The 19,607-nt window shown below is 39.4% G+C and overlaps 1 protein-coding gene across 1 annotated transcript in view; it reads left to right on the top strand.

Moving 5' to 3' along the window:
- The window catches only part of KCNQ5 (potassium voltage-gated channel, KQT-like subfamily, member 5), an 86,660-nt gene that overhangs the window by 36,146 nt on the left and 30,907 nt on the right, over nucleotides 1-19,607 (top strand). The window contains exons 3-8 of the mRNA XM_008937394.1: nucleotides 2,916-3,091; nucleotides 3,501-3,626; nucleotides 11,162-11,272; nucleotides 13,860-13,955; nucleotides 17,194-17,288; nucleotides 18,829-18,855. Coding sequence (XP_008935642.1) covers nucleotides 2,916-3,091; nucleotides 3,501-3,626; nucleotides 11,162-11,272; nucleotides 13,860-13,955; nucleotides 17,194-17,288; nucleotides 18,829-18,855 — 631 coding nt within the window. The remainder of the gene's footprint in view (nucleotides 1-2,915; nucleotides 3,092-3,500; nucleotides 3,627-11,161; nucleotides 11,273-13,859; nucleotides 13,956-17,193; nucleotides 17,289-18,828; nucleotides 18,856-19,607) is intronic.

Genomic DNA, 19,607 nt, shown 5'->3' on the forward strand with positions numbered 1-19,607 from the left:
GTAAAAAAAGATCTATGCTGCTGTTGGCTTCTTTTTCTCACGTGCTCGGAGGGAACCAGAGACCCTCAGTCAGTGTACGGAGAATTTCCAGTGGCACAGATGCTGTGCAGTGCTGAATTAATTTGATTTTTTTTTCAGTGGACAACCTCCAGGAAGCTGTATGTTATAAGGAAAGCTATCACAGCTCCTGGAATGGTCAGGAATAAGGGCAGGGGCAAATCATTGGCTTTTATAAAAAACTACTCTATTAAGAGTGGTTGAGGGTACCCAAAACTCCCATCTTAATAATTTCCAGACCAAATCCATATTTCATAGTATTTAAGTTCTAAGGAGGATTTGCAGGACTGCACACTGCATTTCTAATGAGATCTGATTTGCTGCTAGCCAGTCACCACTAATTAAAAATAGATGCTAGATTGCTGCTCTTCTCAGAGCAGCACAGGACAAGCCAAGCTAACCTTGATATCATGTTAGTTACCAGGGACACTCTTCAACAGAGTCTGTATTTCTCAAGTCCTTCCAGCATGCTCAGTGTGAGCCTTAGATCTAGATACACACAGATAAATATAGAAATTTGCTTGTAGGTGGGTATGTGTATGCTACGTGTCTCGTACTTCCAGTATAGTAGGTCAAGATCTAGGGCTTAGTTCAGAGGATTGCATAGAGGTGTCCCCTGTTACATGATATTCCCTGCTCTCAGCAACTTCTCCTGAAGGGCACAGCTGTCCCAGGTCTGAGAGCATAGCTGCCAGACCTACAGGGTGTCTCTGATATCTCAAGACGTCTCAGATGGCACTGGACAAATAAATTTGGGCAGATGAATTGAACCTTTTTTTACTAAACCCAGCACGTGAGTCAGCTAAGCAGCCAGCAAGAGCCTTCCTGAGGATTAGGTGCACCTCTCTAAGTTGACATCATTTCCTTGTGCTGCATGGGATGTTCAGACACCTGCTTCAATCTAGGCACCTAAATTTAAATGTCTTCACATGGAGCTGAATCACACCCCAGCTATTTTTCTGATCTCTGTTACAATTTGTGATGTCTTTAACTTTTCCTGGTTAGTTGTCCTGTTTCTGAATTCTCACCTAGACCTCCTGCATGTGCTTGTTGTGCTCATGAGACTTGTACCGTGCAGAGACACCCCAGGATACTGTATCCATTTCTGGCTCCCCTTGATCTCTGAACTTGTTGGATTTACATCTAGAAGCAAATCCAGCTGTTTTAGTAGCCAGTTATATAGTAGCCACCTACAATCCACCTATGTAGTAGCCAAAGGCATTTTAAAATGTGGAGCATAAGACGGGCAGGAGGTCAGCCTAGCCTAACAGACTGCATCTGACAGCGACAGTAGCCAACGGTGAACAGTCAGAGAAGGTTACACAAGCAGAGCAAGCATATAGCTATATTTCTCCTTAAGAGTTTCTCAGCCTCCAACAGCCTGGTCCTTGGAGATGTCCTGAGCCAGAAGTGGGCTCTTGGTATAAATTAGCCTGGATTAAATCTTATCCCATGAGATCATTGCACTGGCTTTGAAGCTATTTAAACTTTTAGCATCTTGTCACAAGAATTTCCACAATTTAACAGGACACTCCTTAAACCACAGGTTGTCTGTACCCTTAGTACTGTAGTAAGAGGACAAAATCATCCATAGGTGAGTTCACAGAAACCCAGGATGTTTTCAGGCAAGGGTATTTGGAATTAATTTACTTCAGTGGCTGAGCAGAATGAACCAAGGCTATTTCCTACTGCATTGGAGCAGACTAAGGGAACAGCCTCCTGCTTGTAGGCACAACCAGTCTCTCTCACTGCTCACCTGTGGAGGCTTTTTCACTTACTGGGTCATTCTTGACTTGTAGGATCTATGCCTGGGACAAGATGAGTATTCATACCCAACAAAAAAGAAGTAAAACTCCTGTCAACAAGAGCTTGATTTCAGTTCTTCGCTGGCAAATATGGGTTTAGAGTATCCTTCCACAGAGACATGTGAACATCACCAAATCCTAAGTTTTAAACCCAGTGTTTCTTACAAAGGCTCTTTAAGCTTTTAAAGAAGGTCAGGAAATTAATTATGAGGTAGTAAAGTAACACAGAGCTTGTTCTGTGCTTTTCCACTCCATGCACACCGGTGTGTCTGCCCCAATCATCATAAAAGAATGTTATGCCTTCTCACAGCATCCATGTGCCATCACTGTGCTGCTTCTCCTCATCTCCCTTTAAATGCCATTCCGGCTCTAGAGGCAGCTGGCTGATTAGCTCATGCAGAACAAACTCACTCTCACAGTTTGAGTCTGTGACCTGGAGAAATAAATCCTAACACTTGCTGGGCTTCAACAAACTTTCCAGGCTGCCAGCTAAAAGAATGCTTCTCAGTACCTAGCACTGTATTTCTTCTTTTGCAGCCTACAGTACATCAGGGCAGTTGTGTCCAGAAACTACATGGCTCAACCATGCGGCGTTTGTACTTGTAGGAAAATTATATGTGTGCTTCTAAGTCCAGTTCCACTGGACTCTCACCACTGGGGCTGCTCTGTGTTTTTCTTACCTTTGTTTTCTTTTTGCCTTTCCATAGGAAAGTTGCTATAAGAAAGATATAAAGGGAAAAAGTTCTAATCCATCTACTAATTTGTACAGTTTGCTACATCAGGCTTCAAAGCTCCTACATGAGGTTCCTTCAACACTGCTGCTCTTACCCATATGTTTTCAAAACTACTACCTTCAGTTTTCACCCTGGAGGCTCTCGAGGTAGTATTTGACACCAGCCCTGACCTCACATCCTTGCCTCAAACAGGAAGAGCAGTTTGGACTCTCACCCACCACAGGAGTCTCTCTTTTGTCCTCTCATTCAGCTCGTGTATATGTGTGTGTTATTTATTGGTACTTAGACATTAATGTTTTCTGTAATATATTTCTTTCAGACATCATTGTTCTCATCGCTTCAATAGCAGTTGTTTCTGCAAAAACTCAGGGTAACATTTTTGCAACATCAGCACTGAGAAGTCTTCGTTTCCTACAGATCCTTCGTATGGTGCGCATGGACCGAAGAGGAGGCACTTGGAAATTATTAGGTTCAGTAGTTTATGCACATAGCAAGGTATGTAATCCTAGATGCTGGTTTTGTCTGCTTGATATCTTCACTTGATGTGATTCAACAAGAAGCCAAGGAAACAAACATCAGTTTTGAGCAGAATACCTAAAATTCTCTGAAGTAACACCAATTGTAATGGACATTAGTGCAGATACATCAGACCATTCTAAATACTAACAGTTTTTAGAATGTGTTGGAAATATTGTTCTTGATATTGCTGAAGTTGCTGAAGTGTCAAACCATAGGATTAGATTCATTCCGCTTTCAGAGAAAATTTGCATCTATAGGGAAGCATTTGACTTTCACCTGCTCAAAAACCAAAAAAAATATGTGGATCTTTTTATTATGTCTTCCTTGAAATGCCATTCTGTTCAGTCTTTCAAATGGATATTGATCTCTGATTTCTTTTATCTAGGAATTAATCACAGCCTGGTACATAGGATTTTTAGTACTCATCTTTTCATCTTTCCTGGTTTATCTGGTGGAAAAAGATGCAAATAACCAATTCTCCACATATGCAGATGCTCTCTGGTGGGGCACAGTAAGTACAGAAAACCAATATGCACTCTTTAACCAGTATGCTGGAGTGCTTTGAATTCAATCTACTGTGGATTTTGAACTTAGTGTGCTGTTCACTGAATTGTTTTCACTGACAGAGAATTGCTCCAAGAAGCTCCCTCCTCCAGCTATTCATTTACACATACACAGTTAATTTCACCCCATCCTGCAGAACAGCTGTTTATGTGTTTCTGCTGCAAACTAGACCACTAAACCTTCAAGAGAAGAAAGCATTCTATCTTTTAACCTAGATTCTTTCAGTAACACAGTTTGTTACATGGTCCCACAAAGAACTGCTTTGATCCAAATCAGATAGATGTGAGCTTCAATGCAGGAAGAGGAACAAGTGTCAGCAAGGAAAGAGGGAAAAAAATCTTACACTAGCTTTGTGGTGAGGGGAAGAATATCAGCAGTGCCTTTAGAATGATGCTGTTTGTCCTTTCTCTGTACCCTGAGCACAACAAGCAAGAATAAATATTCTCAGTCTGTTTCAGCAGTGTTATTTTTGCAGGTGTAAAAGCTCTGACTTAGTTGAGCTCATGCTTATCTATCAAATCAATTGTTTTTACTTTGCTGAAAACTGTGGGATCTAAGTACATGTCTAACTGCTTTTCCAAAAGGAGATTTATATGAATGATTGCATGTTTAAATAAACTAGGTTTTAAATTAACAAAGAAAAACTAGGTCTGAAACTTCGATTTTTTTTTTTTTTTTAATGGCATGATGTGTAGGGATTTTTGCTTAAAAATGCCCTATAGTGAGCTAGATTCCTGCAGAAGAAGTCTGCTTAAGAAATATGCCCAAACAAAGCCTTGATCAGAGCTATTGCTAGGCAGTATAAAACTGCTTTTCTTTTCCTTCTGATACAGTATGACTAGCAGCATGAGCTCCGACAGTTTCTGGCTAGTGAAATGATAACTGTGTGATCATTAATGCTGCTATAACCTAGAACACTCATTAGTTTCCCTCGAATAAGTGTGAGACCTATATCAGATTTTGCCACCTTTCCTTATCAGAGGGATGGAGAAATGAAGCTTTCTCACCTCAGACCTTCTGCTGACAAGGCTTCATCTGGGCTCAGTAGTATCTGCAGGCTCAGAGCATGCATAGATGGACTGTGCAAAAACCCTTTCCAAAATCTTTACATCCTTGAGAAATATTTTTAATAAGTTTTGGTTACTTTTCGAGCAAAGGTCAAAGTCACTTTCTACTAGTAGGACTAGTTTGTGGATTTGAAATTTGTTAATCTAAGGGTTAATAATTTCTTACATGTCTTCCCTAGAGATTACATTTCTGTGTTATCAGTGCACAAAATTGGGAGCTTGGAAAAGCCAGACCTAGTAGGTCTTACTTGTGCATTTCCAAATATATAGAAATATTTTTCCTGAAACTTGTTGCTTTAGAGCAAATCTCTGATAAGATGCACATTTTAATCCTGTAATCCACACACATATACAATTCATTGTGGCTAAGGTCATGAGAAAAGTTTTTGCCCTCACTCACTGTAGTTTATTATGTTTCACTTTTCCTTGAAAGCTGAGGTCCAGGTTTGTCTTAAAGCTCTCTAACCTGCCCACTGTGAAGCATTCAATTCTCCAAGAAACACCCTCTACCTATCTGCAAACCCACGTGGGATTTGGCACTCCATATGTAGAGAGTTGGGACTAAGCAGAAGATTGTACCCACCTGCCAGCGGGCAATAGAGAGGGGAAATATATGCACGAGGAACAGGAAAGTCCCAGCAAACTCAAACCTCAACTCTGACATCTAACCGAGGCTCATGTTAGATCCAGATCCTTTTCCCTGACCAGCTCTAACAGCAGGAACAGGATCTTTGTTTTAGAATTTGCTTTTCCACTACCTGCTGACTGCTATTTTTTAGGGGGAAAACCCTGCTAAGAAATAATAATTGTATAAAGTGGTGCTTAAAATATTTTGTAAGCTATGAAGTGAAAATGTGTGACTCATAGGTCAAATAAGTAGTGCAACTGAGAAAATAGGAATATTTTCTTGATATCAGCAGGAAAAAACAACAAATTGTAATCAAAAACCTGAGAATGATCTATGTTGTATATTTCTGTATCTTTTCTTCTTTTCCAAGTGTGTGACATGAATTCATTTAAATTTTTAATGTGCTTAAGTGCACACAGTTCCCCCTTACCTGTTACCTTTGCCATTTGAATAATAGTATTTTTTGTATAATATGTAAAACAGTATGTGGGAAATGCATAATGTGCTTCTTAGTCATGGTTGTTTTTACTGCCAGATTAACCCACATGCAGATTTTGAAAAGGTCAGATTGTGTGGCATTCTAGGGGATAATCAATGCTTAGTCTCATTGATTTGCTTATTTGCAAAAGTTTTTCTAACTTAAACCATGGAGTATGTACCAAATCCCAGACTGAATTCTGTGATGGCAAAGGTACAAGGAAAAAAAAAGACTGCAGTGAATTCAGTCACAACTAGTAGCCTTAGTTTTCAAGCTTTTAGAGGGCCCTCCCCCCTTACAGTATGAGATCCAGCATGCAGCCATTAACCTATTCATTAATCCAGATTATTTGAAGGACATGCCCTCCTCTGGTCATTTCACTGACTCCATTTCTGAAGCCCATATTTTTACACTGAAATGAAAGGCAGGATATGGCATCCTAATTTACATATGAATATGCCGTTGTATTTGCAATTGCATGATGTACTGTGCAACCTGCCGTTCATCGTGCTAACGTTACTATTGTGAATGTTCTTGTGCTTGGGATCCCCACAGTGCTGTCTAACACAGCAGCACACAACAGTGTGTGTTATAGGAAGAGCTCGAGTTCAAAATTTGCTTTGGTAGAGAAGGCAAATTCATTTAATGGAATAAAATAACTACATGGGAACAAAAGGTCAATTTGAAATCTTAAGTATTTCAAAAGCAAACCATGCATAGTTTTCTGAGAACTGCTAGTGTTAGATAGAACTGTGTGTGCTTACAGTGACATTTAGTTTGTACATTAATTAGTTTTACCTGCAGATGCAATGCAATTAAGATTCCTGTCTCTCTTACACATTTGACAGTATCTCTTAAAAAGTCATTATTTTCTGGTAGTATCCAGTAGTTACTATTGGAAAAGAATGGTTCTGACACTTCACAGTGACCTTTAGGTTAAAAAAACATATTACAATGAATAATATTGTCACAATTACTAACTCATATGAGTTAATATTGACGACATTTTTCCCATTTAATGTAATGATAGAATGAGCAAACTACATTTTTTTTCAGTTAATTGATGTCTTGTAAAGATTCAAGAGGTAAGTACTGCTAGCAGATCATAAAATGACATCAGAAAGAAATATTAGGATAGAAGAGAGCCTCCTGGGTCCTGTCTCATCTAATTGAAGGCACCTAGGTTATATAATCATATTCATTATTATATTACCTCACTTATTAGTGGTATATTTACTAGCTCCAGCAGCGAGATATAGCAGAAGTTCCATCATCATTGTGAGTTTTGAGTCTAACCAGGTGACACTGACTGCTTTGACTGGTCTGTCCAGACACTAGTGCTTTGCATCTGGTACAAAAGACAGGACTCATCTACCTCATTTAGTCATGTAGGAGTGTGATTCACTGGCTTGAACACAGGCATACAGTGCCATGCAAGATCTGTTGATGAGTCTGCTGCCTCTCCTGTGAGTGGTCCTTGTTCAGATGCCCAAGAGCATCTCAGATGGCACTAGACATTTGTTTTCAGGCAAACCCAAGTCCTATACTTTAGGACAGAAGGAGTTAATTACTGGAGGAATCTCTCTTTCCATTGTCCATGTTGCAGTGACCAGATAATGCTAAAACCTAAGCATTTTATTTTTCAAGTTGGGTGGACAGAATCCTATACAAATAAACTCTAAAAGGTTTGGTTTATTGTCCTAGTTTAGGCTGTGGTGATCAGGCGCAGGGCTGCTCAGCAGGTATCCCCAGGAAGACATGATTTGCACACCTTGTTATTTCTTTTACTGAATCTTGATCCTCGTTTTCACCATTTTGCTTTCACTTTCCAAGTCTCCGCTCAAATAAACAACCTGTCCCTAATTACCTTCACAGGTTAGCTCCAGATTTTGTAGTTCTGTTACGTACTCAGTCTTGGCCTTATATGGCACTGCTGATGCTGTCACATAGGTGCTGTTGTCCTTGCAAGACTATAATCCCCAAAAGGTCCCAAATAACTTCCTCCAGTCACCTTTGAACCTTGATCACTTATTCCTTAAGCTCCCATGGGATCTAGCCTTCACTCACAGTGCTAGCTGTAATCTCAGTCTGCTTCTTATATTATTATCAATGACTTCTGGGAATTTCTCATGTTGTCATGGTCTCATGTCCAGTAGTTCTCCACACCCTGTTCTGGTTTTTTAACTTCAAGATTATTCCAGTCAAGGCCTGGCCAGTGGTTTAGTCATTCTCCTACAGCACTAACAAAGATGCAGAGGATCATTCCTGAACTTGACCCTGAAGCTGTTTGGAAAAATATTTTCTTACTTCTGTGATGAGAGGAACATAATATGAAGATCAAACCCATTTGTTCAGCCTTGAGTAAGAAGGTCCTTCATGGTGCTGACACCTATATGCACATGTAAAGACCATACTGAGATAAAACAGCTCAAAGTGAGCAAGAAGCCACCGATATTCCTAATTATAGACTGATACCATTAAGTCCTCAGGACCTAAAAGAATGAGAGGAAAGGATTTAATATGGTCTTGTTATTTTCTTTGGAGAAATTCCAGAGATACAGTTTGTGTGACTGCTCCTGGTTTTGGATTGCTCCCAGATGTCAGATCCCAAAGGTTCAAGTTTATCTTTGGCTTCTTCGTAAGACAGTTCAGTGGCAATATCATTAATATGCAGATGACACTGAGTACTATTTCCTTCTTGTCAGCCCAGGCAGGAGATATCTCTGTACTTTCCAGCGTCTGGCAGAGATAGGGAGCTGGAGAGAAGCCAAGAAACAGGGCTTGTTCCAGGGCTTCAAACTGCTTTGCAATGACTGGCCTGGAAAGAAATTTTGAGGAACTTCTATTCAGGGATTCATTTGTTCAAGTGCTTCGCTGCTCTCAGAGTCTTAATAGCCTCAAACTGTTCGGCAGTTGCCATCTGATGAGAAGAGCTGGGAATACCTTCTTCAATAAGCCAAGGAAAACCAAATCAAGCCTCTCTGCCAGGCCAAGAGCTGCCAGAAAAGAGGGAGCTGCATTAGATTTAGATTAGATGTAAGGAAGTTCCTCACTATGAGGGTGGTGAAACACTGCAACAGGTTACCAAGGAAGTTGTGGCTGCTCCATCACTGGATGTGTTCAAGACTACGTTGGATGAGGCCTTGTGTAACCTGCTCTCCTGGGACGTGTTCTTGCTCATGGCAGGGGAGTTGGAACTAGATGATCTTTAAGATCCCTTCCAACTTAAGCCGTTCTGTGATTCTATGAATCCTTTCCTCTTTATCACTCAATCTCATCCACACACTGCCTTGTGAAGGCTTTGGAAATTGTTAGGCTCCTCAATGAGCTAACACAACTCACTGAAACAGCAGAAACAAACCACACAGAAATGTGGATAATTCTCTCTACCTTCCTGGGTTGCACTGGCTCTCCAAAGAGTCCAGCAAAAGCCAGAAAGAGAGGATGGGGCAGGAAAGTGAAGAGGAGCAAGGAAGGAGAGCAAGACCTGACAAGCACACAAGGTGGTATGTCTTTGACCAAGCTAGTGTTACAAAACTTGAGACTTGATATCCACTTGAAATTTCAGCTGCAGCTTTAATTCAGCTCACTGTCTTTTAGTCACCATGGGTTTCTCAGGGTAAATTACACCCGCAACTTGTTCCCAACAATGGAAGCAATTAAAAGCACTGTTTACTATCTACAGAGCCCTAAATAGTTGAAATCTAATTACTTCCAAAAGACTTTCCTTCTTTTGTCCCGTGATGACCCTGGCATTAAATAGAATTGCTGTGGCCGTCTTGCATAGAAATGAACTTTGAGGAAGCTGGAAGCTAAATAATGTCTCTAGAAGGCATTTTTCTGAAGAATTCACTCCTGCAAGGATATTTGCTAAGTTCAAACTTGCCCACATTTGGTACACGATGTAAAATAATCCTCCATGCACGTGTTCTCCACTAATAACAGGCCCTAGAGTCCTTGGCATTCAGCCTACTGTTGTCTATATTTGTCCATTAATATCATGTGCCCTTGGCTGAGCACACGCCTCACAGCCTCCCACCCAGCCTTTGGAAGTCCTCTGCTCTGCCCACACCTCCTCCAGATACCTGTACCAGGCAGCAGGGTGGGTCCAAACTATCCAAGAGGGAAGTGCAGAAACATGACTTTTATCTCGCCAGTCCGGTCCCCAAGTTTGGCACTGCCATGCTTCCCAGGTCAGGAGTAGCCTGAAGGACATTTCCATGAGTCCAGACCCTCAGCCACACACAGACATGAAGCCATAATCTTTTGCCAGTAAAGCACAACCACACACCATTATCCCAGTGGCATTTGCATATGTGCTGTATTTCTATGTGTCCTGCAGTCAACGAGCAGCATGTGAAGAGCCCTCCCATGTGTACCAAACTCTGCTATCATCTGCACTGCCGCTACAGGGCAGGGGTGCTGGCCTCCACAGCACAGCTTTTGAAACATCTGTATTCTGAGTCTCTGCATTGTCCATTGTCCAACTGTCCAACATTGTCCAACAGCCTGAGGTACCTCTGCATCTGTTGCTGTGCAGTAATCCTTAGACCTTCCTGTCAGGAGTGATATAGGTGTATAGTATTATGAGCCTGTCATAAGGAAGAGGAAAGGACCAGGAACGTCTTAAAGTTCCTTCCAGCTTTTGATTAGTGTTGTGTTTTTGATTAGTGTTGTGTTTCAGAAGATAATCCACTTCAAATTGTATTGATGGACTTGTAGAAAATAGAATCATAGAATCATAGAATGAACTGGGTTGGAAGGGAACTGTCAAGGTCATCTAGTCAAAATACAGCTGCTTCTTGCTATTCCTGTGACTTTATATCATATGTGAGCTTCAACTTCCCCCCTGCTATATTTTTCTGATATAATCTCTGTAATTTATATTTGTGTAGTTGTGCAAATATATGCAGTTATATTTTCCTGCAGAAAATAGTTGAAACACCTTTACATTCATGGAAAGAACACAGTTTCTGCCCAACTTACATGATTTCCCATCATTTAGCTCAACTTTGAGATCCCAGACCTTCTGTTTTTTTTAAATTTTAAACTTATTTATTGCTTATTTAAGTATTTTTCTCACATTTATTATTTATCTCGGTTTTATTCAGTCATAAACAGCATTAAGTTTTTGTAGAAAAATGTACTCATGTTAATTGATTTATATTTGTTTTTCTTTTAGAAACAACAATATATTTCATGTGTCTTGGATTATTTAGTAGAAATGCTGTCTCATGCAATGTAAATAAACTGCAACTAACCTCTCAGTGAATTCTGGTAAACCCTGTTGTTCATTCATTTCTTTTTAGATCACATTGACAACCATTGGCTATGGAGACAAAACCCCTCTTACTTGGCTTGGAAGGTTGCTTTCTGCAGGATTTGCTCTACTTGGCATTTCTTTCTTTGCACTACCTGCTGTGAGTATGCATATAAAATTCGTAAAGATGTAATAGAAACTTCTATAGCTCCCACCGCTGTTATGATACAAAAAGTTCAGAGAAACTCTCTACATCATGAAAAACAGTTTCAGGCTTTTTGCTCTGTGGCAGCACTAGTGAACTGCCACCCAAAATCCAAATTAAAAGTTTAGTGTCATTTCTTGAGTTTTGGGGAGTTTGTTTGGCATGGACAAAACTGGAAAATATTTCTAAATTGGGTAGCCTATTATGTAAGGTCGAAATTTCTTTCTTTTGTTATGAATTGTGGCTTATATATCACTGCTTTCTTTTTCTTTTTTTTTTTTTTACATCAACTGATACGTTTTTCTGAATTAGATTCTATTTTTTAAAAAGCAAGATATTTCTAGTAGATTGTCTTGTATGACCATGTTCCGGCTACTAACAGAGAGTAGCAGAAGGCATTAAATCAACCAAAAGTTAATGTCATTGAATGTAAAAATTCAACTCTCATTTTCTGTGAATGATTGTAAATAAACATCACGGTTTATTTATGTTGCTTTTATCAATGCTCAAGAGATGTTAATGGAAATGGGAATCATCTAATGACTAAAATATAGTGTAGCTTCAGAAATAACTATTCTTTTTTTGTGAGCGAATTCCCTTTCAGTTTTAAGTAAGTATTGAGTAAGCATGAAATCAGAAGTGACATTTGTATTTTGTGGTATTGTATCCAGTGCCATATATACAGAATATCAATATTTTAATACTCAGATTTATTATATATAGATCACTATAAAACATATATGTTGTAATAATAATAATTTTGTTTTCAACCGTATAAAAAAACCAAGATTAAAAGTCAGCATTTGCCAACAGCATTGACTCATCTACTGCACTTATTTTTTACCCTAAGTACAGCGAGTAATTCAGTATCTCTGGCATATTATAATGCATTATAATTACAATATATTACCTGGTTTTGAATCTTTGGCATTTAATGGCAGCTACTGTAATTATTTCCCATTGTCACCTAGTCACCACCAACAAGAAAGTTAGTCTTAGCAGGACTACAATGTACATGTAAAAGATGAATAACCTTATGTATTACAGATGCCAGAACTTTTGTTCGTTGTGTCATATCTATGTACAGATACTCATTTTCTTCATAAACACTTCTGTGTTGAGTCTGTCTGTGAAATAAGGTACATGTGGATCTTGTGCATTTCTAGTGTTATTTTATCCTGACTGAGAATCAAGTGGAAATATTCTTTCCTATAATGCAGACAAGTCCAGCAGAAATATTACACTCCTTGCAAGCCAAGGAGGGCAGCATTCTCAGTCTTTGGGTCTGTTCAGCACCAGTCAAATTTATCTTATTTATTCAAAGATAAAAAGGCTAAAAGGGGAGAGGTTTCATCATCAGTTTTTTTTTTCATAGCCTATAGAATGTACAATGTGGATTATTTAGATGGTAAAGACTTGAGAAGAAAAGCTCTTAATCTGTTAAGCAAGGTGTTTTCTAACTTTTCTAAAATCAACTTATCATAAGTACTGCAGATATGGACTTGAAGGTCCATATATACATGGCATATCTGGCAGCTGATCATTTCATCATTCCTGGCTTAAGTTCCTCTGAGTGTTCCTGCTTGATAGTATATATCTATATATAACCCCATTGCTTTTAGCATTGCAGGAACTTAGTGTAGCACAAACCCAAGCAATGGTTAGGACGAGTGGTCATTGGTAGTGTGAAATGCTGGGGTTTGAACCCCGAGCCCCCGCATTAAGGTTGACATACGGGTGATTCCCACAGCCCTTCATACAGAGGTGGTGAGTTTGCCTTATAGCTTCCCCCCAGGGTGCGGCCGGCCCTGCAGGGAGAGCCAGAAGGGAAATGAGCCCCAGGGGTCCCGCAGTGAGTTGACAAAGGTCAGGTGTCTGCTTGGGGATAAAAGCTGGGACCACTTGCAGGGAGTCAGGAGTGTCTGTCTGTGGAGTGCTCTCCCCAGAGCTTCCTGGTTCAGGGCAGACCTCCTGACTCTCCCTGGAGCTGGGCCCTGGTCTGTTTAGGCCTTTGTAAACGCGGACAGAATGGGTGAGACTCGCCATGTGGGCACCTTTCTCTTATGTCTTTAACTTACTGGTTTGGCTGTTTCCCATACCAACTATGGGCAACCTTGGCTCACTGTTTATACCACCTGTTGTGGGCCAAGTCACATCTTTTGTGGGATTGTTGGGGATGGTGTCGATTATGTACCAGCTGATTGATCTGTTTGTACCTCCAGCAATCATTCATGGAATGTCTTTCTCGTATACAATACAGCCTGTGTATTGGTTCATCTTCCTGCTGGTGGTGGTATCATTTTTGTTGGGCCTGGTCATTGGCAAAACAGTAGTGTCACAGATGTTATCCCTTAAATAAGGAGTCTCCTGCTTCACCACAAAAGGGGCTCTGTTTTTAAGCCTCATACTGTCATATACTGTCATAAATGTGTTACCTGAAGAAATCATGTGGCTTGACATCTTCACAAAACATTTGTAGTTGGTTATGTATATTTGCTGAAAAAAATACCTACATTGTGATAAATGGCATATTGTATTGCAGGGCATCCTTGGCTCAGGATTTGCATTAAAAGTGCAGGAACAGCATCGTCAGAAACACTTTGAGAAAAGAAGGAATCCAGCTGCCAGTCTAATTCAGGTAAATACAAAATCACTGAAAAGATAATAGAAGCTGATTTATTGGAACAAGTTTTATTACTCCAGTTTGGAAAGTTTTGTGGAAATAATGTTTAGCAGATTGGTGAGTTTCACAGAATAAGTTTGTTCACTGATTGCTGTGCATTGCCAGGATCATGTATATAGCACGTCTACGCATAGCTTTTGATTTCTTGCTAAAGAAATTCATGCTAAAGAAACCAAGTCAAGGATATCAATTGCATGCCTGCAGTTAGTGAATTAAGTGGAAAAAATAGAATTGCTCCCTAGACAACCCAACTGACAGCACAGCACTCTTGCCTATATTAAGCTACTTTTCATCTACTACAGGCTTCAGAGTGCTTCAGTCATTGATATACTTGGTGAAAATGAAATGTGTCCTGCTCAGAGAATTGCCTTCACTATTAGTTAATTCAAAAGATAGAGATGTAGGCACTAGAATTCTGAAATGTCTGAAATTGTCTGAAGTGGCTTGAGCTCCAGTATTGACATGATGATGCAGATCAACAACTGAGAAAGATTTTTTTTAAGCAAAAGTGGCATGATGAGGCTAAGTTGGATGGGGCTTTGAGCAACCTGATTTAGTGGAAGATGTCCCTGCACATGCCAGGGGGGTTGCAATGAGACGATCTTTAAGGTCTCTTCCAACCCAAACCATTCTGAAATTCTATAATATTTGTTAAAAAGCATTAGGTTTTTTGCATTAGGTTTTCCCTTAACTTACAGTCCTAGTTAGAAATGAGAAAATCCTCCAAAGAATGATTTTGAAACAAGCTTTACTCTACTCAATGCAGAAAAAAAAAAAAGAGGGAAATAATCTTCTAGCTTCCTAGTTTATTTTCTTGGGATCCCAAATGTGTGCCATTTATGCTGTTTCATTTTGTTTTGTTTTCATTTTGACGTAATAAACCCAAATAAAGAAGCTGAGCATGAATATACTAGAATTCCACAATAAATTCAGGATAGACGCCAGGCTGTCTTTGAAGCATTCTTAAAGAGGAAACACAAAATAGATTTAGGATTTGGATGCACCTCTTCTTATTACTGTATGACAGTTCAAGAAAAATATTAGTTAGGAGAGAATGCTAAATAGATTAAAAGTAGCTATCTGATTGATTTCAGAAAGTAACTCTCAATGAGGAAAATCATTATGAATAGAAGACATTTGTGGTGGGATCCCATAATGAAGGCTGTTCACCATTTACATGTTTATTTTCATGTTCAGCAATTTTCAGTGATCTGGAAAATTATATAAAATTACTGATGGAGAGATTTGGCAACGGCACAAGGCCTGGCAGAACAGGAAAGACAGGAGCAGGCACACAGGAATGACAGAGCGTGCTCTGAGTGACTTTACAGAGTGGAATGATTCTGACCAGATATCTTAATTCAAGTACAAAACTTGATCTAGCAACAATGAATTCAGACTATTAAGAAAGTTCTCTATCCTGGTATTATTGACTCTGGAAAGGATCTGGTGAAGAAAGAGAAACAGAGAGGAGAAAGAGTAGAGGAAAAAAAAAAGGGTCAAGAGCTTCATATAAGTTCCGAATATGTTACTCCAGATGGGTTGTTACAGTCCTTATGTACATAACCAAAAAGGTGACAAGTAGAAGGCTGATATTACCACAGTGTGTGGTGATGCTGGTAGTAACATGCTATATATCAGCTCAGCATCTGCAGTTTGTAAATGAGACTGGAAAACAGGAGAAAGCAAATAAAATTTTGGAAAAAAAAATTAGTTCAGGACTGGAGAAAATTTCAGGTTCATAAATGCAGGATGTGTCTGAATGGCATATCATTTTCTACTGTAACAGTGCCCAGGCTTTCTTAAATTGTCTGTTGTGGATATTGATAATGATCTATCATGGAAATCAATAGACTCTAGCTTATCTGGATAATGTCTATTTTCTAATCAGTGACTCTGTAGAATTAGTCTGTGCTAACTCCTCTGTTGCCATAGATATACTGTTGGCTAAAGAATTTGCCTGGCTTAAAGATAGCTAAAGTATTGCTATAGAAAACTGAAATGTTTCATATAAACATACTTTTCTCAGTTTCTTTAGCTTATAATAAATATTCAGTGTAAATATTACTTGAACATAAAAGTCCAGAGAGGAAGTACTGGAAACTGCAGGACTATTTGGTGTAGCAGAAAGAAACATAAATATCTCTGGCTATAAACCAAACCCAAAGAGTTTCAATTTAAAAATAGTGCAGAGGTTTTATAAAATTAGAATAATCAACCAACGGAACAACTTACAAAGTGACAGGTTCTCCATCTGTAGATGAAGATAAAGTGTATTTCTGGGAGATATGCAATAGCAAAACACAGGGTATTACACTCCTTACAAGAATACCTGGATGACATTTAATGGTTTACAACATATAGGAAGTGCAGATACTCAACTAGTACAATTTACTGTAGTTACACTGACATCAGGGAAGCTGTTCCAGTTTGTAGCATCAAGGTTCTGTCTTACTACCTACATACAGTTACAAATCTTAACAGTGAATACATTTTCAATGCTATGCTTTGGTCACTCACCTTTGAAATTATGTGTTTTGTGTTTCTAAACATTTAGCAGTGTTTTAAACCACAGAGATTACTTCTCTTTTCTTCTAAATGCTTTTTTTCTGGTTTTCATTGTAATTTGCAAAATATATGATGACACTTTCTCTACCCGAGACTGCAAGTTTATGTCAATGTTTCCTGTGGACTTGTCACAAATAAATCTCTGTGATGCTTTTTTGAGCACCTTGATGTGCTGGATATCTTCTGGCACTTCCGGGAAGCCAGGAACTCTTACTTTACCATTTAAAGTATACAGTGATTAACAAAAGTTTTTGTAGCTTTTTTTCCTGGTGTTTCCTCAATCAACCTAATAGAGTACATCCCAATCTGAGCAAAATCCTCTCTCTCCATAATCAATGCGGTGGCATTGTCACTTCATGTTCTTGGTTCCTTTGTGCTTTTCTATTGTTTCCCCATACCAGGCTTCTTGGCAGCTTTATTCTACCGACACCAGCCGAACAAACCTGACAGCCACCTGGCGATATTATGAAAGTATTCTTCCTCCCCTCAGGCATGTATCAGTGCTATGAATGATGAAAGAAAGCCATGACTTGTATTGGTTACTAATCTGCTTTTCAATTTTTTGTTTCATCCCCTGCTCCCTCTTGCCTTGTTTTTTCTTTTTTACCATATATCCTGCACGTAGTGTGTATGGCGTAGTTATGCGGCTGATGAGAAATCGGTTTCCATTGCTACCTGGAAGCCTCATTTGAAGGCGTTGCATACCTGCAGCCCTACAAAGTAGGTACAAATATGGCAGCTGGTGCTGTTCTCGATGTCTGTTCAAGCTTATAGAAAATAACTATTTGTCTCTTTCGTCTTGTTTTGTCTTCTTAAGTCCTGTCATTAAGAATTTCAACTAACAAATCAGATCTATATTATCTAGGAGCATAGAACAGTGGGAGAAATACAACTCGTTGCCATTTGTCTAAGAAGTATCACTGAGCACAGGCATTAGAAACATTTTCACAAAACCTCATTCATATATCAAGGATAATGTTTCACCCAGTTCCTAATTCTCTCTCGGGAAGAAAGTATAAAGTTTAATGCAGAGCTTGTTCCTTGACTTAATGCTGGTTTTATGTCTGTGCCTCTGTATAAGGCTAGAGCTGCAGATCTACCTTTCCACAGGAGGAGAGCCTTGTGGTATTCTGCAGGTGAATGGAATAGGGAATTTGGTCCTTTTCTTCATAACTTCTGATATATTCAGTATTTCCTCAGGGCAAGTTATATCCTCTATTATACACAGAGTCGGTGGACGATGACAAAAAAAACTTGGTGTCACAGTTTGGCAGACAGGAAATATTTGATGTCCTAGTTTGGGTGAGAATTCAGAGAGCACTGGCAGCCCAAGACTCTTCAATAATTCAGTACAAGACTTACCAGAAGGTAGTGAGTTGACTGATTCAATATGGGGCATAAATGAGGAAGTAAAAGATACTTGATAAAGATGAAAGAAGGAAAGTGCTAAGACCCATAAGGGAGAGCTCTGATAAGCATCCTAACTGCTGTTATTGCAGACAGTGCAAGAGAATTAGTGGTTTCTCTCAAAGCTGGGTGATGAACATTCACATGACAGTAAAAAGGTAATTGTGTGCCAAAAAGCTCAGCCAAAAAGAGGTTTGGCTGGGTACCCAAAGCTGATCTTTGCATTTCAAAGAGTTGACAAGAACAGAGTTATATGTAATCCATTACCATAACTGTAATTCCAAAATGCTCCAAACTAAAAGGAGCTTTTAGATTGAAAGTTACATGGAATATTGATTTTTGACATTTACAAGCAGGTTGAAGGCAACATTGGTATAAATGGATGGATATAAAATTAAATAAATTATGAAGCTCTATCCCAACTAAAATATTCTAAAATATGACTTTCCCTCAAAAGTGAATCTACTTGTTATTTTAAATGTGTATTGCTGTGCTACCCTAAAATTAAACCTTTTTATTTACCAGAGGTAACTTTATGTACTAAAAGCCTACAGCTTTCTGTTATATATGTGTCAGCAATGCATTTTGCCTAAGTGCTTTGCCAACTCAGACTGCAGTGGTATGTACTAAGCATGTCATGCATGTGTTAAAACAACTAAAAGTTTATTTTCAGAGGCGTCGTAGTTACAAGTCTTGCTTTAATTTTCTTGTGGTTGCAATGTAATGTGTGTGTTGTACTCTAATTAACATATCCATTTACGTTTATCATATATCTAACATCATCTGTAACTAAGTAATGTGATTACTATCTGCATAACAAGTATGTTTTTCCCTCCCACTCCCTGACCTGAAGAAAAGAACAAGGGGAAGCTTCTAGCAGGTTTGTAATTTCTTTTATTTCTTTTATCTGTGAAATCGCTGTTTCCTAATAGCTTTTAGATGTCTCAGGCTTTGTACAGTAGGTTCAATGAACTGTAATTGTTAACTGATAATAATCATAGACTGCATTTTTTAAAAACTCATATTGATACACTAATGCTGATAAAATTTGCTTCTTTGTCTCGGTTTTTGTATGGAAAAAATAGGCAGCTTTTTACTTTTCTAGCCACATGTTTTCCCTTTGAGAGGGAGCTCATTTTGAACAGTGTCAGATTAGAGAGTGAAGCAGCCTCACCAGACAGCTCCTGGTCGAGGATGTGGCCCCCAGTTTCTGCCATAAAATCAGTGCTCGTGGTTTCCAGGAATCACAGTAGAAGTTACAGACATTTGGCTTTCTGAACAAGCCCACCAGCCCACTATCTCATGGGACCCCCTGATGGGTCTGGTTGGATGTCACCTCAACAAGGGTCTGTGCTTCCCTGCAGGAGTATCCTTAAGGCTTTTTCAGTGCCATGTCTGCACATTTCCTAACCTTTTCCTACCATCCTCTCCCAAGGAGCATTTTGGGGCACAGCAGGTTGGAGGCAAGCACCACTGCAGTGGCTCACCTCCTCCTGGCTGCATGGTTTGGGTGGAGAAGGCAGCCTGGCATCTCTCCTTAGATGAGCCCCACCACCGCTGGCTGGGAGGGCAGGTGGGGTTTCTACCCAGCCTACTTATGGATGCCAGCTTGCAGCACACAGAGGCAGGCCG

This window comes from Merops nubicus, unplaced genomic scaffold (assembly GCF_000691845.1).
Source record: "Merops nubicus isolate BGI_N331 unplaced genomic scaffold, ASM69184v1 scaffold7443, whole genome shotgun sequence".
NCBI classification, from domain to species: domain Eukaryota; kingdom Metazoa; phylum Chordata; class Aves; order Coraciiformes; family Meropidae; genus Merops; species Merops nubicus.